Here is a 24,029-nt window from a genome sequence, read left to right as displayed (position 1 = left end):
TCAAGATCCGTCAAGAGCGGACTATTCCATACAAGAGAAAATAACAAAATAGATACAAGAGAGAAAAGAAAGAATTTTTTTATATTTATATGAATGATTTTAATTTATAATAATGATTTTTAATGTTTTAGATATTTAATATATTTAATATTATTTAAGTTTGGAATTCTTAATATTTATTATCTATTCGTACAAACGGTACTTAACATTATTCGGTAATTTACTGTGTACAATATTCAGGATTGGCTGATCCGATTTTTATATTCAACTTTTGATATTAGGGTTTATTTAGGAATTTAAATCTTTTTAAAAGATTCATAAAAAATATACTGTTTAGACATTTATTTTATAGGGTAAATTACACTATTGTCCACTGAACTTTACTCTCTCTTCTATTTTACTTACCGTACTTTCAATTTTTCTATTTTGCTCACTGAACTTTACGGATTAAATCGTTTTACTCACTTTGTCGTTAACTCTCTAACGGTGTGATGATGTGTCATTTTTATTATTATTTAATGGTCAATTACACTGTTTCTCACTGAACTTTACTATCTCTCTCTCATATTTTGCTCACTCAACTATAAAATAAAAATAAAAGGTGATCGGGTGCCACCGTCGATCACTGTTGATGGTGTTCGTTCGGAAAATAGATATTGGATTTGGACTCAATGTGTCGAGACGAAACGATCTATGAAATTTGGTACCAAACGATCACTATTTATAGTGACCGGTGGTGGCATTTGACCATCTTATGTTTTATTTTATAGTTGGGTGTGTAAAATAGGAGAGATAATAAAATTCAGTGATGAATAATGTAATTTATCCTTTATATTTTCAAATATTTTATATTAAATAATAAAAAATATCACATCATCACATAGTTAGAGAGATAACGACAGAGTGAGCAAAACGATTTAATCTGTAAATTTCAGTGAGTAAAATAAAAGAATTAAAAGTATGATGAGAAAAATAAAAAAGAAAGTAAATGAGTTAATTTACTCTATTTTTATATTTAAGCCTTCCATAAATAACTTTACTTCTCTCGAACCTCAAAATAAAAATTCTGAACCTGAAAGAGGAAACAGCCATGACCGACCACCACCATCACCACCGATTAGGCCAGCTACGGTCCACATCCCAGATCCTCAGAAGGACCGCCGTGCATTTCACCGCCCGCCCTTTCGTGTTCATTTTCCTTTCTCTGCTCTTACTCTCAATCCGTTCTTTAGTTGAATCAGGCTCCTTTGTCCTCAATTCCTTTATTGACCACGATCCTTCTTTCAAATCCCTCCTTACCCGCCTCGACCTCCACCCTTCCCACCCCAATGCTCGTTTCAAGTCTACCCGTCGCCACGCACGCCGTCCTTTCCTCCACCTCACGCGCCTCGGCACTCTTGACGACGACTTCTTATCTTCTGAAGATGACCTCCGCCACCGCTCCCCGTTCAGTTCTTTCTCTAATCGCCCCCTCAATGGCACGCCGGTGATCCTTTCAAATTTCGATACTAAATCAGGGTTTTCGAATTTCGTTGCGGATAACGGAATCCTGCTGCCGAAAATTGTTCGGTACGGAGTCAAATTCAAGACGATTTCATTTGACTACGAAAACAATGAAAGGGAACATCAAGAAGAAAGAATTGTGGATTTTCAGTTCGTTTATAAAGGATTTGAATTGGGGCGCCATGACGCAGCTGCGCTGTTCTTCGTTGTTAGCTTTCTTTCGGCGGCGTATGGATGGGTAATTCTAGGGTTTACGGCTATTTATTCTTTGGTTTTTGGTGTTCTTTTCATCACAATTGTTAATGACCTGATTGGGAGATTTGTTTCCTGTTTTGGGGCTTTTTGGCATGGCTCTAAAATGGGTTTGAAAAGACTCACTGGGTTCGTTTTGATAAAATGGGCGGTAAGAGACGCAGTAACTCAGCTTATTGGATTATGGTATTTCGGAGAGATTGAGGATCACTACTCGTTCTTTAAGCTTTTTATTAGGTTAAAGTTGATGCCTTTCTCAGTTATGTCACCATGGATTAGGGGATATGAGAAGGAGATTTCAGGGTTTTTGTTTACCTGGTTTCTTGTGGATACTTTAGTTTCGTTTCCGTTCTCATTAGCTGCTTGGATTGCCATTGTGGATTCAGGGAGAAGCGGGAGAGAAATTATTAAAGAAGGATGTTATTTGATGTCAACGCTTTTGAACCAAGGGATACAAATAAAGTGTTATGAAGCTATCTTAAGTGGATCGTTAGCGAGATTGGTGTTGACTCGCATGGGTGGAGAATTTTTTGCCACAGTTATTCAGGCAGCTCTGGAGGTGTATTTCATGATGGCTTGGTTGATATTTTACTTTGTGGTGAAGTATAGGGAAGCTAATGCAGAGGGTAGGAGGTATGGGAGGAGAGAATTGGAGGCTTTGGTCGATGGAATTCGATGAAACTCAATTGAGAAAATATCTGTGAAAGTTGCTTTTGCTGCTAGGTTTTTTATTGTGACACTGATGATAGCTCAAGATAGTGGCGAGATTTTCAAAGGCTTTGAGTCTTCCTAGTTTTGCAGTGCTAGTGATGCAATACTGCCTGATTTTGGTCTAAAAACCTGCCAATGCGTATCATGTACTTTTATCATGAGGGAAAACGATTTAATACTTGTGTAATTTTTCCACAACAGAGCTTCTATGTGTATATTCTGTTACAATCTATTGTTTTTTACTTCCTTGCAGTGCTTGTTCCTTGCTGGTATCAATGAGAATGGGAATGATTTCTCATGCTTCAAGTAGTGTTGATGCTGTTATACTTGTGCTGTTATATTTTTGTTGAGTGGTTTTTTTCCTGCTCTCTTTGTGGATGTGTGATGATATGAATTTCTGTATTTGCACTAGGAGGCTTTTCTTGTTTTTACCCCGTGGCGAAATTTGTTTGAGATGTTGACTGCCATGAATTCTATTGCAGTTTGCAGTCCATTAAATCATCAAATGGGAAAAAAAGTAAAGGCTTAAAGTTTTGAATACTGTTCTTAGTGTGCTTACTGATGTCTTAGATGGTTTGCTCGAGTGCTTGCGAGCTTTAGGAAAGAAAACAACATTAGACTGACCAAAGGTTATTTACTAGAGATGCGATGAATGTTAAGTTAGTTGATGAAGAGAAGAAAATGAGTTTTAATCATGAAAGCTTGCTGCATCTAGATTAACTTATTAAGGCAAGATTCTTCCTATTTTGAAAAAAAGAAAAAGAAAAAAACTGCTTGTGTTAATTATTTCTTAAAGGTTATGGAAAATACTTGTAATGGTTAGTAATTTGCAAAGTGTCTTAAGTTCAACAAGTTGGCCTGGTGAATTGATATTTAACTGTATCTGTGTTTAGGGTTTAGGGATAATCACTAAAATGATGTAAGACAACTACATTTTGAATATTATCCGCAAACTGCATTTTGTCTCCATTGTTTTTTGCTATGGGGGAGCAGCATGAATGAACTGGCCGCTTTGCCTATTTAGTTGAACTGGTTCAATGTTGCTGTTTTTGGTTTTAAAAGAAGCTTTTAGGTTTTGGCCTTTGAAATATACATTTACTCCATGTTTGTGGCAATCGGATGGCTCTATCTTGTGTTGCATATGGAGTAGGATCTTATTATAATCATTATATATATTTTTTGATAGGAATAGAATGCCTCTTTAAAAACCTCCCTCTTAGTAGACCCTTGCCCATAGGCAAGAACCAACTAGCTGAAGAAGGAAAAGAGTACATAATTTTATTAAATATAAAACTTTTACATAAAACTTAAGAACTCTCCAGCCAAATACTACCGACATAAAAACACTCCTGAAACACTATTACTCTAAAGCAAACAAACCAACTAAATCCATGACTACAATCACCCAATTCCCTCCTTCGCTAACTTGTCAGCTTCACAATTACAGCTCCTAGGAATCCACCTGACAATAGCCTGAATTAAAGAAACAGAAGCCACAATTTCCTTAACAAAATTAGACAGAAAAACAGGGGCAGAAACTTGATTAATGATCCAATCCACTGCTATCTTTGAGTCGCATTCGATAATTAGCCTGCCCTTCAACACCCTATCTGAAGAAACAAAGATGTCAATGCCTTTTTTGATAGCTTTTAGTTCTGCTAGAATAGGTGTGGTAGGCCCGACACTTTCAGAGAATGAAAGAAGAGTAACCTGATTCCAATCCCTGAGAATTCCTCCTATACCAGCCATCATCCCAACACAGCAAACAGCCCCATCCACATTCATCTGAAGGTTCTTTGATTAGTGTTTCCAGATTCAATGCAGTATATTTGATTGTATTTTGTCATTCTTAAGATTCTTGTACTATGCTATGCAGTGATTGTAAACAACTTTTCTTTGTTCCTTGTGGGACTGGGAAACACTATTTTGTCAATATTCTTGGGACACGTGTGCAAGTATGTTATTGCGATATGAAGAATAGGCTACATGTCAATTGATGTATGATTCGTAGCTCAATGTTTGAAAGGTTTTATCATTTCACAACTGTTCCTGTACTTCTAAGATGTCAATTCTATCACTGCCCCTTGAATCTGGTTCTCTTTTGGTTGTTTATTTTTGCTATATGATTGTTTGGTTGGATATCGAATTACTTGACGTTGATTCAATGAAAAGCACACTGACCTGGGAATGTGCAAAAAGCTACTAGAGATTATGGTCAGTGTGAATAATTTTTTTGAAAATGCATTAAAATGTGCACGGTGCAGCATAATGGCAAGTTATTATATGCATTAAAATGTCGGATTCTTGTTCATAAGTTTCTGCTTTTTTGTGTGCACATACTAGTTGAAGCATGCTTTACCTTTACAGGTAAACATGATGGACACTGCCCTTGAGATGGGCTCGAGGAGATTAAAGAACTAATTGCATCTCCGTTGTCCGGGGTAATTTTCTTTGATAGTTATATAAACCTAACCTTACAGCTCTATACTATATTATATTGTTCTGACACTTCATTTTGTTTGAAACACTCATGTTCGACATTTATGTCTAGAACATATTTGTACATGCAGATAGAGGTATGGTTTTCTAAGTCCTGCAAATAAAAACTTGGAAAAAAATTGAACGTACATGTGTTGGACATATTTATATATGATACACTCGAATCCGAGTAAACATGTTTTATACATTAATTTGCTGATATTACTGTTTTAAGTTTCCATGTAAGGTGAAGGTTAGAACTGGTAGGCTCTGGTCTGGCTTCTTGTTCAGTGTTGATCTGTGTGTTTAACTGGGTTTGAGGCCCTTAGAAACAGAACTTACAATAGTGCAAACTGGAAGTCAATATTTTCCAATGGAGTTACAATTAGAATTTATGTTACAAAAATCCACTAAGTATACTATATATTATCATTCTTATTGTACTCGAAACCAAACCTTGTGAATCAATCAAGTTTGTAGCATAAATTCATTTAGACGCCAGGGAGAGTATTCAATCTTGAGGAGAGCTAGCACAGCGAACAACATCGAGGAAGAGGCTTTCATCACAAGGAATGCAGAGTTTGGAGTCAGTGGTAAAATCATATTCGTCCCGAGCTCGATCTAGCAATGCCTTGAACAGTGGGTGCTTGAGCATGTTGAGTTTAATCACAAACCTCTTATGGTTTTCACAAATATATACTAGTAAGTGACCTTTCGGTACATCTCTTGGGATTGAGCCCTCTTCATGCATTTAACTAGGCCACTTCGTCCACTCGGAACAGAATTCACAACTGCTACAAGTTATGACTTTATTACTCCCCATCTTCCTCCATTTGGTAATGCATGCCTTTACAAATTTCCCCTTCATTGCCTAGTAATATGCCAACATAGACAGTAGATGGGAGGAAAAAAGAACTTGCGAATAATCTGAAATGCAGATTTGGGTGGTGGAACTGAAAGAAATAGAGATAGAGACTGATTCATTAATTGGTTGACATAATGGTAGCTAAGGCCTCAGAGGCTAGGTAGATTTTCATGTATGAATATTCAGATGGTATATCTTTCCTTTTTATAGCAGTTGGTGTCTTGATACGAAAGTGTACGAACATGCATCTCATGATATGAAAAGGCTATACGAATTTAATGCTTCTAAGGTCAGACATGAACCGAGAGAGAGAGAGAGAGAGAGAGAGAGAGAGAGAGAGAGGATGGTGCTTGATCGGTGATCTTTCGAAGTTAAGACCCCACAAGTCGAGAGTGTGAAAAAGATAAGATATGAAAGAGGGATGGGATGAGCTTCTTGGGCAAAGTGCGATTCCCCCACTTTCAGTTTCTTGATGTATATGCAACTGTTAGTAGTAGTAGCTACCATTAATGGATATCGTAAAATATTAAACATGCATGATGCTTGCCTCAAACCCAGACTTCTAAGAGATTAGAGAGGAGCTTTTCATTGATTCATATAATCATATCTAATGATAGTCTCTGTTGTAATATCTGTTCAAAAACCATCAATTATTTGATAATAAACGTTTATACATTCCTGTATATACGGTGTTCGAATCTAAGACCTCAATTATTGAGATCACTTGTATCATATTTTGCACCCTTGTATCTATGTGCATTCATCTAATGGTTATATTTTGTAGTATACATATAATTTCCTAGTTTGATTGGACTTAAACAGGTATGTCGGTCACACTTCTAACCACACTCGTATGAATCAATGATTTGATTGGACATCCCTCCTCTGTTGGTCCTCAGTTTCTTTTCAGGCCTCTGCTCTTCCTGCATTCTTCTGGTTCTCTTAGCTGGCCTGGTCAGTCTCCATTTGCCTTCTCTTTTAATATATATTTATTTATATGGTAGCCATTTTTTAATTCCTCTTCAACTAGCTTCCATGGCTTCTCCCATGCTTCCCAATTGGAAGCAACAAGTTGAAAAGATTTTTCTTTTCAACCCTTCTTTTGTTTTCCCTTCCTCTTCGGGCTTTTTTACTTTTCTTGATTCATGGAGCTCCATGGAGGAATATATCGCCCAATTGCAAGAGATATATATTTTTTATTCGAACTCGTCACCTTTAACTGACGAGTTTCAATAAAATATAATTTATTAGAATTTATTATACCAGGACGAAAATTTTGATTAAAAAAATATTTTTTTCTTAGAACTCAGGTGACGAGTTCTCCTGTAATGTAGTATTTATCGTAGATTGCAAAATAACCCTAGATGTATGGGTTAATAACTCCAATCACACAGTAAAAGTAGTATTACAAAAGATTTTTATTGGTAAACTACAGTGATTAAATTATCACTGTTTTCTTTACATTGATATTTTAAAATTAACGATTTGATTATTAATGCTAACAACTATTTATAACAAATCGGTTACTTGATTTTAACAATTGTTATTGGGCGAGACATGTAGTGAGTGTAGCGACTTATATTTTATTTTATTTTGGTTATGTTTGTAATTGTGATAAACATAACGAGATAAAAAATACGATCGCAATGTAGATCTCTGGTGTCAGGTCAATCGGGTAATGTCCAATAACGATTGTTAACATTAAGTAACTGATTTGTTATAAAACAATGACATTAATCAATGACATTAATAAACAAATTAGGAAGAACTAAAAAATGAGTGATACATGGAAAATAATATTATTATAATAAAAAATAAAAGGTACATTACAATGGTGATCCTTTTATTTTTTGTTTATGTTATTTTAGTCATAATTTTTGAAAAAAAAATTACGTTATGATCACTTAATCATTAATTTTAATGAGCTTAAAGATGTGACGTGTTAATAGAAATAGTTATATTTAATTGAATTTTATATGTAAAATATTAGTTTAATCTTAAATTTTAGATCAAATATCTATTTAATCTTTAAAATTTAGACTTTTTCTTAAATGAAAGGAGTCTCGTTAAAAATCCTCTTCATATTAGTTAGATGCCGAAGCATTCTATCGAATAGCGGAAGGAGGAAAATAGTACTCGAACAACTAATTTCATATATATTAAAAATGGAAAGTTCGATACAACAAATACAACATGAAAATGACCTAGTACAGCACCGTCGATTTTCATTGTCGACTGTCATTTATCACTCTCACTAATCACCATCAACTGTTGAACCCTAAAGTTTTCAATTCACTCATTTTATCTCGAATTAAATGTCTATTTCATAAAAAGAAATACCCTTAATTCTACAAACTTATTCTAGAATCCTTCAAACTCTTCTACACGTGCTTGGCTTGGTCAAAGGCTCTTGATGATGGTTGCTAAAGATGCATGCTTTTGGGCCACGTATGGGCAGCGTTCCTCCTGGGAACGAGGATTTTGGAGGTATCGGCGATTACGTACAAAGTTGAAATGCCTAACCAGAGACCTTGTTCAACGGTGCAGTAAAAACTACAAGTTTAATGGCCATCTTAATGTGAGAGGTGGATCTTAGGATATTATGGCCATGGTGTTCCATTGATGCTCAACGACGGGAGGTTTGATCTGGAATATGTTGACGAGGCTTGTTACTCGTCCTGCGATACAGCATAATAGGTAAGACTTCTTGAACCCTAAAATTGCAGTTAATTTATGTCTTCGGAATTGCAGTAGTATGGGTTTCTTGTCGAAACCTCGAATTCCTATACATTTTGGACCGTTTAGGGTTCTATAATGAGTTTATAAGCTATAGAATAAGTTTGTAGAGAATGGGGTATTTTTAGTGAAACAAAATACTAAATTAGTGTTCAGAAAGTAATAAATGAGTAAAATGAATATTTTGAGATCAAAGACTCGTCACTGATAAAAAAAAACTGACGGTTGTCAGGGGACTTCGAATGAATTTAAAAGTCAAATTGATATCTTATCTAAAATTCAAAAGTTAAATCAGTACTATATCTAAAATTTAGGGTCATTCTATGTCAAATTAAGGGGTCAACTTAAAATTTAATCATTTTTATTAACGTATCAAATCAACCAACAAACTAGAATGTAAATTTTTCAAAATGAGCGACAAAATAAGACAAACCAAAACCAAAAGGGATCACCAGTGTATTTTACCTAAAATTAAATTGCTAACATAACCTATAACATATGGTTTCTTTTGAGTAAATTACACAGTTAGTACCTCAAATATCGGTTTTAATCCGTTTGAATATTTAAACTTTCAATTTTTTTAAAATCATACCTAAAGTTTAATTTTTGTTTTATTCTAAAAACCTGTTCAAAATTTAACGTTAAGTTTTAAAAAAACTAAAAATTTAGATATAAAAACGAATCAAAACTGGTAGTTTAAGTACTACACGTTAAGTTTTTAACAATGAAGTGCTAAAATAAAATAAAAACTAAATGTTAGGTACTAAATGCGTAGTTTACCCTTCTTTTTAATATGATTCTTGTATATTTACCTACCGAACTGGTGTCACCACTCAAATAATATTTTAATAATTGCACTATTAGGAATTTGATAATGGTATAGATTAAAACAAGTGAATACGAGACAACATAGATTGATTCAGTCGATTACTTATTAACACTTTAGTTCATATCAAAGTGAATATGAACATATGAAACGAACATATATATATATATATATATATATATATATATATATATATATATATATATATACACACACGTACTAACTGAAACCTACATCTCCACTTATATAGCCTAAAAACAAGGTAAAATAAGATGAGAGTATTATCATGAATTCATGTGACTGGGGAGACAATATTATAGGCTTAAGGGTCACCTTTGCCCATATTGTAGACCAAATTTATCATTTTCGTCCCTATCGTATTTTCGCATCAATTTAGCCCTAAAAGTTGTTTGATTGCATCATTCTATACCTTTCCCTTAACTTAAAACCCTAAATTATAAATCCTAAGTTAGTGTTAGGGTTTAAAGGTCATGGGATTATGGTTTAGGATTTGTAATTTAAGGTTTTAAGTTAGGGGCAGGGTTATAGAATGATGCAATTGAACAACTTCGAAGGCTAAATTGATATGAAAATATGATAGGGGTGAAAGTGATAAATTTGGTCTACTACATGGGCAAAAGTTACCCTTTTGCCAATATTATATGTGGAATACCAAGCTTAACAATGAAAGGCTAGTGTATCACATATTGCATTTTGCAAGTTAAGCCATAAAGACTGACCCAAAATGCAGTAAAGAGGCAACAATTTATGATGGAATCGCAGAAAAGCACTTCGAATAAACAGTTTGAAAAGGAAAACGACTATCATATATGCTTTCAGTACAACTTTTTATTTAGCCTTCCTTGTCTAGGTACCAAAATTTGGCTTTAAACCACGCAGTGAAGCATCACAAACTACCCTAAGAAATTGTAGTTGAGAAAACGAAAGAGTGAATCTAATAGTTCTACATACCACTTTTGCAAACTATCATATCTTTTGGATTCCTTAATCACCTACAGAATCGCCAGTGGTTGCCAAGCCTCGAATCTTCACGTCATAATAGACCTCTTCAACTCTTTTTAGGTCATACTTCATACCTACAGTAATAAGAAGGCATTAAAAAAAACTCATTCTATAACAAGAGGTTTCTTGAAACACCAGATTCTCTAAGCACAATAAGAAGATTAAGCTTACTATCAAATTTCTTTCGCAGGAAATCATTTCGGAGATTAAGCATCCGGAAGGCTGCATGAAGATCTGTCAAGAACCTCAACACCTTTCTTGGGCAATCATAGTCACCAGCAGTCACTTGGTTCACAACATATCTTGGCTGGAAAAGTGAAACAGAATGCGTGACGTGTTACGGCTTTTTCCCACATTTTTCCAATTACTTTAATGGTAGAAAACTAGAAAATCGTCAACTACATCATCAGAGAGCCGCATTCCCCTAGTTATTCAATTTCCATAATGTTTCACTTGGAATTATCGCATACATTCTAACAAGTTAACTGTAATTTGTAGTTTAACAAACAGCAAACACCGGACTAAAAAAACATGTGAAGAATAGAGCAGCAAGAGAGCATTTCCCAGTTCAGAAAGTCTGAGACAGCAAGTTGCTGACATAGTTCTTACCAATTCATTTGACATGAAACAAATACCTGCATGATGGGAAAAACATTCCCAGATCAGTATACTCAATTGCCAGAAAAATAATAACCCCTTTATTCAGATGCCAAATAAATGTCATGTCACTTTTCTTGACACAAACCAAAGAAAAACGGTAGCCGAGAAAAATGAAGAACCAAGAATGCTCCATTTAGTTCATCAATAAATGTAACCAGGATTGAATACCTTCAGAATATTTTAATACAACTATACAAGTATAAATCACTATTACAAGACAGACTTCATTACAAGATAGACAATAAGGCATTAGAATGTAAAAGGAAGTTCATCCTGCCTACTTATTTAGTCAACCACATTTACTTCAATTCAATAACTAGAATACTTGAGGCTAGTTAAGGAAACTAAAGCTTTGAAAGATTAAAAGACTACAGATCAAACACCCATTAGATGATAAAATTCAGCAACATCTTCGAAGAAAGAAACTTTCAACTCTTACCGACAAGATAATCCTCCAGATCTAAAGCAAAATCCGAATCATTCACTGCCAAAACAACCAATTTTCTCAATTAAATTCATTAGAAAAGACAGAAATTAGTCGCAAACAACAGAAGAAATATGAGTTATCGAAACATACATCCCAGTGTTTCCTCAGCTTCGGTATGCAAGAGCAGATTTCCAGTTTCCAACCAATGCATAAAGGCAAGCAAAGAAACTACCATTTGAGTTTCACTCCTCCAATCCCCATGATATCTAAACACACCAAATACCATAAAAGGAAAAAGTAAAAATATCAAAAAATATTCCGCATAAAATAAAAACTTGAAATTCACCAAAACCTTAAGTCAATCTCACCTGTAATACTGTCCAGGGCATTCCCTAACAACTTCAGCAAGTTTGCTGTAAAGATCCTTTAGAACATTAATCTGAGCATTTGCCTTCTCTAAAACCTCTATCATGCATAAAATTGCAAATGAGTAATATTCAAAAATTCATTTAAATAAAATAAAATAAAAGAAGAAGAAAAAGAAGAATGTTACGGGGAATTGGTTTAGACTGGTGAACGAGGAGGAGGCTAGCTTGCATGAGTCGAGTGGCCGACTCAATTTCCATAACGACGGCGCGTATGCGTTCAAGTAAGCTACCAGAATCTTCTAGCTGGACTCGGAACTTCTCGAACTGCTGCTCCAGAGAAGGAGAGGTTAGCGGCGACTCGGAATCCCCGCCGGCCATGGTAGTGGAAAAGAGAGCAAGGCAGAGAGGGGAACGAGGAGGAATGCTTTTGGAAACAGGCGAAGGAAACGAACGAGAATAGGGAATGAAGTGAAGGATTGAGGGGTTAGGGTTTAAGGAGTAGCGAGAGAGAGTAAAGCAGTAAGCGTTTCGAAACGCTGATTTCATAATTTGTAACTGCCCCTATTTTGGCCTTTTTACCTATGCGGTGCGGTGTAGGTTTCGTTGGTTAAATATTGTGGACGAAAATGAAAATTGAAAAATAAGAATATTTTAATATTATTAATAATAGTGTTTTTCTCGATCATGGAAAATAATATTTTAGATAATTTTTAATTTTAATTAAACTGAAATAACGAATTTTATTATTTATTGTCTATTTTTAACTAGATGATTAATTATTGTGGAATAAATTTGTTAAATATTTTTATTTTAGAAATTATTTAATATTTTGATAATATTTTGTAAATTTTTATAGTGTTTTAATAACTTATTAATATCTTAATTATAATGCGTATAATATTATTTTTTTAAATATATTATATAAATATATAACTCAAAACATAATTATTTTTTATTTTGAAAGTAGAATGATGTACGATCAGCAATAGCTTACTGAGCAAGTACATAAATATTTAAGGCACCGTCACACAAAATGGGATCAATCCGACAATTTCAAACATTAAATATAATAAAAAAAATTACACCAAAAGTCCAAAAACATCGTAAAGACGATATACTTTACAAAGGTTAAATTACACAGTTCCCAGAGAGAGGCCAACATGGCATTCGATTGCATGAAACCATGGTTTTCAATAGGGATGGGCATCTAATCCGAACCCGGCGGGTTTCGACTCGATCGATTCGGATTTTTCTAAAAATATTTCAAGTTCGGGTTGGGTTTTTTTTATGTGGTGTTTGGGTCGGGTCGGGTTTAAGTTGAAAAAAATCCGACCCGACCCGGAAAAATATATAATTTTACCCTATATATTTAGGAATAATTACAATAATATCCCTCTATATATTATTTTTTTCAATTTAGTCATTGTTTTTATTGAATAAAAATAATTTTTTTATTATTTCGGGTCGGATCGGATCTGGTGAAAAATTAATTTCGTCGAATCGAATCGGGTCACGAGTGGAGGTCCCCTTCTTCTCGGGTCAGATCGGGTGGACCAAAAACCCGACCCAACCCGACCAATGCCCATCCTTAGTTTTCAAAGAGATGATTCTTTTGAAACAGAGAGAACGAAGACTTGAGAAAATGTATGGATATTCCAAATTTACTGGTTTTTATCTGTTCAATCGAATTTTTCATTGGAAAATTTTTGTGGGTTTTATAATATGTATCAAAAGAACAAACACAGATTCTCAATTCAATGAAAATGATCCAATTAATTGACTGGAATCGATCTTTTTCAGCATGGGTGAGGGTGACGTGATGCTATCGTAAAAATTTACACCGTATCGATGACGATGTAGTTCACTGCACCTGTAAATGAACGAAAAATGACACGAAATTGTGAAGATAATGTAGTTAAGAGCCTAAAGAAGCGTATTTTTAAAGATTTGCTTGACTTTGATGAAGTCTCCATCGTATCGATCACGAAACAAAGACTTTTCTTCAAATCAACGCCTTTTTCTTTTGCATTTTTAATTTTTTTTATCTCATATTCAATGCACCTTTTCACATTTGAGCACTTTTTTTCTTCAAATAGTTCAGTGTTGAAAATTTTAGCAGGTTTAGTTAAACTTCTATGTCAAATTTTCTCCCTTTTTCTTTTTAAAATTTGCTTGGTCTGATGACTTGTTGGTTGATGCCCCCGCTGCTTGGCCTGCTGTGTATCGACTTCTTTTATAGAGTTGAACACTGTTCTTCCAGAATTCAAAGCTTTTGGAGGTCTTTTGGGGGCCATTGAACCAATGGGTTTCTCTTAAAATCCTTGAATTTGGGATATTTTCTTTTCTTCAAGCTTTGTAGCCTAATTCTTACCTCCCCCAAACAAGAGAATTGAAGGTGAGCTCGATAAAATTTTCTTCAGTTTTTTTTAATATATCCAGAGTTTTCACATTTAGCAATGATTACTCTTACTAATATAAGAAACAAAATCCTTATTTCTTTCCCCTTGTGGATTATGGTCCAAAAGCCAGTGTTTGGAAATGGAAACGTGATGGATCTCTAAGGCTAAGGCTGAAGATATAGGTTCCTTGGAGATGTTAGAATTTAGAACCTTTTTTGGGGTTTTGCTTTCTTTTGCATCATCATTATATATGATATAATTCTGGGAAGTAATTTGTTTAATCTAGTTTTCCATAGACTTGTGCATTTTTTTCAAATCTTCACCATGATTGGAAATGTGAAATTGAGTTATCCTTGATCTGTGTTGTTTCATGGCAATTTTTTTCTTATTGGCATGTAAGAAATCATGGTTATTCCTTGTGTTTAGCTCGACTTTGCAGTTTTTGTAGGTAGTCTGTTTTGTGCCTCATCACATCTGGATCTGCACTGGAATTCATTGTATTTTAATTCTTTGAGGCTATGAGGTGTTTTAAAATTCCGGGGTGGGGAAAACAGGATGAACCGAAGACCCCTACACCAATTTCAACTCGATCTATGAATTCCACATTCACTGATCGAGGAATAGGGCGGTCTGGATCTGCAATAGACTCTCAAAATGTATCAAGACTCAGCACTGAGTCCATTAGGAGGTCCTCTTTCCCTAGCATGTCTCGAGGACCAAACAATCTAAGGGTGTTCTCAGTTTCTGATCTTAAATCCGCCACCAAGAATTTTAGCCGCTCTGCCATGGTCGGAGAGGGTGGATTTGGTTGCGTTTACAAGGGGGTTATCAAGAGTCCCGATGATGCATCGAAAAAGATCGAAGTAGCAGTGAAACAACTTGGTAGACGGGGGTTGCAGGCAAGTCTCATTGAAATGACAACATATTGAAATTTTCTCTTCTGAATTAAATTGCCTTATGTTTATTACCTTTTGAAATGCCATAGACGGAGATCATTGCGAGTTTATACGACGGGAAGCTTTTTATATCATATGCATATTCATGTGATTTGATCCTGTTGGAAATTAGGTTCCATCCAAGTTTTTATACTTAAGTGATATTGCATGTTGACAAAAATCTGCTTGGTTTGGCCTGAAAGATTGTTTTGTATCTGCCATGGCTTTAATCACTCAATGAATTCGATCAAGTGCTAATCGAAAGTAATGTTTCAGTACTACGTCCCAGTAAGGGTGTAACACTGCTATCAGAAGTGCATATATCTTTGGAAAATCCTGACTGCATTTGCTATGCTGTTGTTATTGCTGCATATTGATTTTCTACCTTTAAGATGTGGCAGCTAGAAGGTAGGGGTTCAAATCCGAACATTTGCAACCCATTCGCTTATCGCATCCTGTAGACATCTTTATACCGAGAGCAAAAAAAAAAAAGCGAAAATAGAATGGCTCATGTGATCTTTATGCCAATCGCTAATGTTTATGAACTTAGCGTTCTACATGTTAATTGACAGGGCCACAAGGAATGGGTGACAGAAGTAAATCTCCTTGGTGTGGTTGAGCATCCTAATCTGGTAAAGCTAGTGGGCTACTGTGCTGAAGATGATGAAAGAGGAATCCAGAGGCTTTTGATATACGAGTATATGCCCAATGGAAGTGTGGAAAATCTTTTGTCCGAGGAGTCGGAGACAACTCTTTCGTGGGGGATGAGATTGAAAATAGCCCAAGACACCGCTCGAGGGCTAGCATACCTACACGAAGGGATGCATTTCCAGGTATAATACTACCATGCTTCCATTTCAGTATTCCAATTTTCTTGACATATTCATTTCGATGAAAGTTACCGAAAATTCTCCGGGCTATTATACGTTTCCTTCATCACATTTGACTACAGATCATCTTCAGGGATTTTAAGTCTTCTAATATCCTTCTGGATGATCAATGGAGGGCAAAACTATCGGACTTCGGATTAGCCAGGTTGGGCCCTTCGGAAGGTTTAACTCATGTCTCAACAGCGGTATGTTCAGGCAAAATGATCAATCTATTACTTGAAGCAAACCCTTTTCATCAATGTTCATCTTTCCTACTCAAATATCCAGTGATCAGTTGTACGTTTAATTACTATGCATGTTGTTTATATGCACTCACTCGGAACATTTGAAACAAGTGAATGGTTTCGACCTCATTCGATGCGGAACTTGGCCTTAGTTACTCGATGAAAACTCGATAGGTTCATCTATAATTACATGAGAAAGAAACAGTTTTGCTTTCTGTATCTATATCCATCAATCTGTTTACAAGTACCAAACTGTTTTTCGTTGACAGGTTGTTGGAACAATGGGGTACGCGGCTCCTGAATATGTCCAGACGGGACGTCTCACGTGCAAGATCGATGTCTGGAGCTATGGGGTATTCCTCTATGAACTCATCACAGGCAGGCGCCCTTTCGACAAAAACCTCCCCAAGAGTGAGCAAAAGCTCTTGGAATGGGTGAAGCCATACCTATCAAAAGCAAAGAAGTTCGAGCTGATACTGGACCCTAAACTGAAAGGGAAATACCAACTCAAGTCTGCTCAAAAGCTTGCGATCGTGGCCAACCGATGCATAGTCAGAAACCCGAAGTCACGCCCCAAGATGAGTGAGGTGTTGGAAATGGTGAACCAGATTGTGGAGGCATCAGCAGGAGCCATAGGTCCCGAACCGCCATTGAAGGTTACACCATCTGTTGATGCCTCTAGGGCAACCGAAAGGAAACATAAGAGGAGGATTATAGATTCCAGAGGTGGTTAAGAGTTTGTACAACATGTTAACAGTGAAGATTTTAAACAAACCACAACTGCAGCCATTTCAGTTGGTTAGATAGATGTAACTTCGAAGAAAACTCGATAGCGGATCGAAGGGGTTTAGCATGAAGTCGAGTGAGCAATGCGATCGGATGTCCTATACAATTATACAGGTGGAAAATGGTTCTGAGATATGAAAAAGCTTTCAGATATTGCAACTTATTGTGGGAAACCATTGTACATTATTATTTGTATAGTGGGACAAAATTAGGCGTGTAAATGAACTGAGCTTGAACGAATAAGATTGTGTTCGTGTTAGTTTGTTTATTTTTGAAGGTGTTCATGTTCGGTTCATGCTCGTTTAATTTTTTAGTATCGTATTTGTGTTTGTTTATTTATTTTTGAAGTTGTTCGTGCTCGTTTATTTAACGTTTTTGAATGTGTTTGTGAATATGTTCATGAACATGCATTCGTGAACATATTCGTTTAACATTCATTTATCGTTCGTGAACATATTTGTTTAGAATAAAAGGTTTTTTTGTGTGTGTTATAATAGAGAAATGGTAAAACTACACAACTAATGCTTAAACTTCTTATGATTCAGAATTTAAACTTCAAATTTCATCATATATTCAATTTGGTATGTACCTTCACTAATATTCAAAAATATATATAAAAAATAAATGTGTTTGTAATTGAGTTTGTTCGTGAACATAAATAAAACGAACAAACCTCTGTTCGTGTTTGTTCGCTTATTAAATGAACATAAAATTTTTGTTCATACTCATTTATTTAACTTAATAAACGAACATTATATGAACGATTCACGAATAGTTCATCGGACGCTATGTTTATTTACACCCTAAACAAAATAGTGCTAAAAGAAGTAGGATGTGGGCTGTTGAGCCTGAAATAGAGTTTTACCCTTTTAATATAAATAAATAAATAAAACATATTTTGATGCAATTTAAATTAAAATTATTTGAATATAAACCAAAATAATGCCTAAAGAAAATAGAATGTAAAACATATTTTGATGCAATTTAAATTATAATTATTTAATAAGTGGAGGGAAACTTGGGCTTTATTCATCTCCATCAGGATCATTACAAATTTCTTTAGGGTAAAAAACACATTTAATATCTAAATTATCAGTTTTAATTCGTTTTAGTATATAAATTTTTATTTTTTTTCAAAATCATACATACTGTTCAGTTTTTATTTCATTTTAATATTCTGTCGTTAAAAATTTAACACATTTAATACTTAAACTATCAATTTTGATTTGTTTTAATACCTAAACTTTTAATTTTTTTAAAATTTAAGGTTAAATTTTGAACATAGTACTAAAATAAAACAAAAACTAAAATTTTTAACGACATAGTATTAAAATGAAAAAAACTAAACTTTATATGTGGTTTTGAAAAAATTAATAGTTTAGGTATTAAAACGGATCAAAATTAGTAGTTTAAGTACTAAAAATAAAATTTACCCATTTCTTCATCTCAAGCAAAACAAGGCCTAACCTCATCCACTTGATCAATCCATCACCAAATTTGAGGCGTGGGTGCTTACCTTCTTCTTTATCTAAAAACTTCAAAGCTTTTGAACATACGTTCTCTGCAAAGCACACAAACTCAGGCAAGAGGAAACAAGCACAATGTTTTAGAGAAAACTGAGAGTTTCATTTCCATCTATGGAAGCTTCAAGGAACTTGCTTTATTCTCCTCCAACTATTCATCCAAGAACCCAACTCAAAAATCCTTTATTTTCATCGTCATCTGCTTCGGGTAACATTTATTTCTTGTGCCAGTGCCTGTTTTCTTTTGTTTCTGATCATTAGCTGAGTACCCAGTTTACTTTTTTCTGTCACGAATGATAATCTACTTGTTTGCGCCTTAAAGAGTGTTTGAAATTTGTTCTTGTTATACCATCTTTTTTTGGGATTTTCTTTTTGCGGCATTCTAGTTCCTTGTATAATTATCGTTGTTCTTGGAAATGGGGCTTATTCAAAGAGTACAACTGGAAACTTACTGTTACTTCATTGGTCAATCTGCTTGTAAATTAGATGCATAAATTCAACTCTTTTTATCAGCTGTCATGTGAAGCCCCTTTTATATATATGTTGTCGTTTATACTCGTATAGTTTCCAGATTCCTGTTAAGAATGTGTATTTATGTGGAAATTTATAGATTGATGAAACTGTGTATCTGTGGTTATGCATGAATGTATGTAATTTGCTCTCAAGTGCATCGAGATAACGATCTTAAGTTCTTATTTCTTATATGTACAATTATACAGTTTCGATTTTTCATCATGAGCAAGAAGCCCCTGCATCAACTTCTCTTGCGATTACTTCTGTAGCTAGGCATTTTCCTACATCAGTTATCTCACAAGAGCAGCGAGATGATTATATACCGCTGCCTGTCTTGCATTTCCTTAAGGAAGATAAAGCAAACTCGGTGAGACTCTTCTTTTATCTATGTACAACATATATCGAGATGTAAACTAACCTTTTTGTGTTTGTATGATGGCAAATATCGTTTCCTGCTGATTTTGTTGACATCTTTTCTCAGATCTTTGTGTTGTAACCCCTTAGATACAATGGTTTATTCTATTGCAGGGAGAGACGAACAAACTGCAGACCGGAAATGGGCCAACAATTCGAGAAGAGAAGGCATCCGACAACCTTGACCAGTTGGAATTTGAGCATCAATTGCTTCAGTGGCCCAATTTAAAGCAATTGTGAGCTGAATCTCACATATTGCTTCCTGTGTTAGACACTCGTAATTTTAGATCTTTACCCGATGAATTGCATCCTCATGTATAGTTTTACCTTTTTATTTTCAACACAGATTGACACACTTGGAATTAGAGGAAAATACATCATCTTCCTTGAATATGCAGCCTGTGGCAGATGATACTGAGGAGATTATGAATGTTGAACCAAGTAATGTGGTCGCGCTTGCTAAGAAGGCACTGTCAGCTTCTAAACTAGCTGCGTCATTGGCTGAGGACCACAAATTAGATCTCGATGATTCACCTCCTAATAGGTTAATCTCTATCTTGTCTTACCAGTTGGATAAGTGTTCTCTGGTAATCTGTTGAGTACTGAATACTGATACCTAATGCTATTGCTGCAGTTTGAGGTCTGCTAATTTGTCTACTTTGTCAGTTGAGGAGGATATAGTTACGGTTAGGTCAACCAAACGTTTAGAGAGGCAATCTAAACGAAGGAGGGTGCAAGCTAAAGTTTCCATTTATGAGACTTACAGTTCACGAAGGAAGGATGTAAGAAGAAAGTTGAGTGAAAGTTCTGATCCCAATGATCCCCTTTGAATGTTTTTGTGGGGTCCTGAGACAAAACAACTCTTGACAGCAGAAGAAGAGTCTGAATTGATCGTTCAAGTTCAGGTGCCTTTTCTCAATCCTGCCTTTTCGTTTTAAAGCTTGGAAATTGGATATGTTTGGTTTGGGAAAGGTCTTACTTTTGGTTTGTTTAACACCTTCAGAATTTGAAGAGACTAGTGAAAGTAAAAAGTAAGCTTCAATCTCAGTTTGGGCGTGAACCAACCTTGGTTGAATGGGCTGAAGCCACGAGTCTAAGTTGTTCAGCGTTGCAGGCAGAACTTCGATCTGGAAAAAGAAGCCGGGAAAAATTGATCCATGCGAATTTGCGCATGGTTGTTCACATTGCTAAACAATATCAGAGCCGTGGTCTTAGCCTTCAGGACTTGCTGCAGGAGGGAAGTATGGGTCTTATGAAAAGTGTTGAGAAGTTCAAACCACAAGTTGGATGCCGATTTGCCACGTATGCCTACTGGTGGATAAGGCAATCGATTACAAAGTCTATAATGCAACATTCCAGAACCATCCGTTTTCCGGTAATTCAAATTTATGGTTGCTGGATGAATGCCACAGCCACCTAGACATGGAACCATGCATTATATTTAAAAATATATAGGTTTTGCTCCATCGCTATCTTGTTCTTTTCTAACAGGATGAAATGGGATAAGACAATCTCTCTTCGAGTTTCGGGAGATCATATAAGTTTATTGTATGTTTTAGTTAGACACTCAATTTTTTATATATTTGTGATACATTATACCAGCAATGGATCCATTTTTTGTTTTCAGGAGAACGTATATGGACTTTTGAGTAAAGTACTGGAGGCAAAGAGATCATACATTCAAGAAGGAAATCATCATCCTTCCAAAGAAAAACTCGCAAGACGTGTCGGAATTACCGTTCAGAAGTTGGATAGGTTGCTGTTCTCAACACGGATGCCACTTTGTATGCAGCAGCCTGTATGGGCTGACCAGGATACCACCTTTCAGGTATCGGTCTCTTTTTTAGCTCGATTACCCTGTTGCAGCATCTAATTTCTTGATAAAAAATCTTAAAGGCCAAAATACATTCATATTTTCATGCAAGAGGGTGTTTTTTGGGTTTAACCATAGGCATCTCCTCATGGAGATCTTTGTTCTTGTCAATATTGCAGGAGGTAACAGCAGATACTGGTATCGAGATCCCAGATGTTAGTGTCGCAAAGCAACTGATGCGGCAGCACATGCGCAACCTTCTAAGCATTCTGAGCCCGAAAGAAAGGAAGATAATCAGGCTAAGATTTGGTATCGAAGAAAGTAAACAGAATTCTCTTTCGGAGATGGGAAATATGTTCGGATTATCCAAGGAAAGGGTGCGGCAGCTAGAGAGCCGGGCGTTATACAAGCTCAAGCAATGCCTAGTCAAACAAGGCCTTGATGCATATGAAGATTTTTATCTCCGAAGTGTTGTCCTAACTGAAACTATCAAGAATTTGGCACCAGATAGAATTTTTTTGGATAATTGTCGTCTAAGATTTACCAGTTCATATATGAATGTATCTGGGAAAAAACAACAACTTTTACTTAATAGCATATAATGTCATACATGAATGTGAGTTTACATCCACCGAATATATGGTACATTTCTCTAATCACCAATTAAAGAGGAATGCACCTAACAATACTTGAACCCAATTTCGATGTTATACGATGTAACGTCTCGGATCTCAGATTAGAAATTTCGAGTTAACCCGAGAATGTTTGCATAAACCCATGAGCCTCGTAGAAAACTTTGGTCTAAGTTTGAGATGGATTGGATTTGGTTCGAGTCCAATTTGAGATGAAAAGAATATTTTTGATTTGAGACCAGAGTTTAAGGGACTAATTAAATAATTATGTCATTTAGTTTTAGAAAAGCTAAAAACCATTAAGAATGGTGATGTAACTGTGCAGCTTGTTTCACTCCCTCATTTCCCAAAAGCTCGTCTTCTTCCTCTCAAACACGTTCCTTCTCTTTTTTAACTTCCTCAAAGGTGTTAGTTTTATCCTTCAACATCACTAGTTCGAATCAGTGAAGGTAAGATCCTCAATCAACATCATTAGAGCTTCCTTTTAAGCCCACAAAATCAAGGGTTGATCGTGGTGGCCATAAGTAAGGGTTTAGAAATCCTTATTAAACCATCTCATTTTTAGTGGATTTAAATCTTCGGAAGTGTTTTTAATTCGTTTCTAAGTTCATAAGTGAGTTGCCAACTCGTTTTCTTATCTTTTGATTAGTGAAAGAGGTTGGAGAAAGTTCCGAGAACAAAGTCAAGGAGAAGTTTGTGCTTGGTTGAGTTATGGTTGTTTCTAGCAGCTTAGGACTAAGTTAATACATTTCTAACTCTTCTATACCACATGTGAGTCATTAGATGTATGAGTTCATTAAGCATGTAAGTGCATCCATGGTAAATCATGACATTTGATATTATTCAACATGAAAAATGACTTATATAAGACTTAAAAAATGTTTAAGGGCCTTAAATAGGCAAATGGGTAAAATGAGATGTCATTTTTGTGAGAAAATACAACATTTATGGGCTTGAATATCTGTACTGGATGAACAGTACTGATATTGTTCTTTAGATAGTTAAAATAAGGGGTTTTAGATGGGTAGTATTGGTATCCTGTCCATAGGGCATCGATATCCAAGGATGGGGTATTGATACTCCACCTAAGAGTATCGATACTATAAGTTAATTTTAGAATATCAAATGTAATTTTGATATCATTACCAAGGGAGAATATCAATATTGTCATGTCAGTATTGATCTTATGAGGCTTTAGTATCGGTATCATCATATATATAGTTTTGGACAAAAAGTCTAACCTTGAGAGAAGGGTTCGGGAAAGGGTTTAGGACTGTCAATACTTCTTTAATAAACTTACAAGTGAGAACAATTAATAATTATAAAAAAAGCATAAGAAAGCTTATGAAGTAAGCTGTCATAAAACTAAGTGACGTTCGGAAATAATGAGGACACCCAAGTTACTCTAGCAAGTATGACGATTGTCTTGTTTGTTTAGAATATTCAGATATATCTCAGTTATTGCCACGACACTTCAGTTGTTGGCTGGGCACAAATGCCCAAAGTACTCAAAGTAGTAGGTTGGTCGAATATACGTTTTTGATGCATCTCACCCTAGGTACCCGAGGGTACTATAGGTAGGATAGAGGGGTGTGAGTCTCGAGATGCAGCGAACCCTCCGACCACACCATGATGCTTACATAAGCATTTGTGTTTAGCGTACTTGTATGTTTTTGTCCTTACTTGCTAGCCTGGCCATATGATGAACTCATGTAATATAGTATAGTATGGTTATCAGTATGGCACTAAGCTTGTGAGCTCAACGTTCGGAATTTGTTTCCGTACGTAGGTTCTTAGGAGGATCGTCAAGAAGCTTATCGCACAACATGCATTCCAAATCATTCAGAGCAGTAGAGTATGTCTTTAGTCTATTTAGAAGTCTTATACTATTCATAGACCTTCATGTATTTAAGTCGTAACTCTATTTTTGAAATACTTTATACGTGTCATTTTGAGATGTATTAGGAGCTCCCGACTTTTGTGAACTTAAATATTTATATTTTTATGTATGATTTCAAAAGATGACATCTCAATGATTAGTACGATGTGAT

General features: G+C 35.3%; 4 protein-coding genes and 2 pseudogenes across 7 annotated transcripts; 4 read left to right on the top strand and 2 right to left on the bottom strand.

Moving 5' to 3' along the window:
• LOC120143047 overlaps window positions 1–24,029 on the top strand; it is a 56,851-nt pseudogene that overhangs the window by 1,468 nt on the left and 31,354 nt on the right.
• Window positions 1,059–2,772, top strand: LOC120143049. Its single transcript, XM_039157471.1, has one exon. The coding sequence runs from the start codon at window positions 1,091–1,093 to the stop codon at window positions 2,432–2,434; it is 1,344 nt and encodes a 447-aa protein (XP_039013402.1). The 5' UTR covers window positions 1,059–1,090; the 3' UTR covers window positions 2,435–2,772.
• Window positions 5,267–5,812, bottom strand: LOC120143053 (annotated as a pseudogene).
• Window positions 10,220–12,398, bottom strand: LOC120143051 (translin-like). Its single transcript, XM_039157477.1, has 7 exons — window positions 12,035–12,398; window positions 11,850–11,946; window positions 11,632–11,747; window positions 11,494–11,538; window positions 11,004–11,029; window positions 10,566–10,701; window positions 10,220–10,468 (listed from the first exon to the last, which is right to left on the bottom strand). Exons 1-7 carry the CDS (start codon window positions 12,393–12,395, stop codon window positions 10,377–10,379), a joined length of 873 nt encoding a protein of 290 aa, XP_039013408.1. The 5' UTR covers window positions 12,396–12,398; the 3' UTR covers window positions 10,220–10,376.
• On the top strand, window positions 11,375–21,948 carry LOC120143040 (RNA polymerase sigma factor sigF, chloroplastic-like). Its single transcript, XM_039157463.1, is given in 9 exon segments — window positions 11,375–11,388; window positions 18,681–18,814; window positions 19,326–19,486; window positions 19,648–19,769; window positions 19,880–20,077; window positions 20,168–20,438; window positions 20,537–20,908; window positions 21,161–21,361; window positions 21,526–21,948. Coding segments are annotated over 8 exon segments (1,842 nt in total). The 5' UTR covers window positions 11,375–11,388; window positions 18,681–18,720.
• LOC120143050 (serine/threonine-protein kinase PCRK1-like) lies at window positions 13,876–17,215 on the top strand. Of its 4 annotated transcripts, XM_039157476.1 has the most exons (6): window positions 13,890–13,968; window positions 14,110–14,244; window positions 14,697–15,147; window positions 15,756–16,016; window positions 16,136–16,258; window positions 16,567–17,215. In XM_039157476.1, the coding sequence occupies exons 3-6, from the start codon at window positions 14,767–14,769 to the stop codon at window positions 17,029–17,031; spliced, it is 1,230 nt and encodes a 409-aa protein (XP_039013407.1). In that variant the 5' UTR covers window positions 13,890–13,968; window positions 14,110–14,244; window positions 14,697–14,766; the 3' UTR covers window positions 17,032–17,215. The 4 variants fall into 4 exon arrangements, with proteins under 4 accessions (XP_039013403.1, XP_039013404.1, XP_039013406.1 ...); XM_039157472.1 differs by having other exon boundaries at window positions 13,876–14,244; XM_039157473.1 differs by having other exon boundaries at window positions 13,876–14,244; window positions 14,688–15,147.

Source organism: Hibiscus syriacus, unplaced genomic scaffold, assembly GCF_006381635.1.
Source record: "Hibiscus syriacus cultivar Baekdansim isolate YM2019G1 unplaced genomic scaffold, ASM638163v2 tig00110833_pilon, whole genome shotgun sequence".
In the NCBI taxonomy this organism is placed as follows: Eukaryota; Viridiplantae; Streptophyta; class Magnoliopsida; order Malvales; family Malvaceae; genus Hibiscus; species Hibiscus syriacus.
This window is presented reverse-complemented; position numbering and strand designations above follow the sequence as displayed.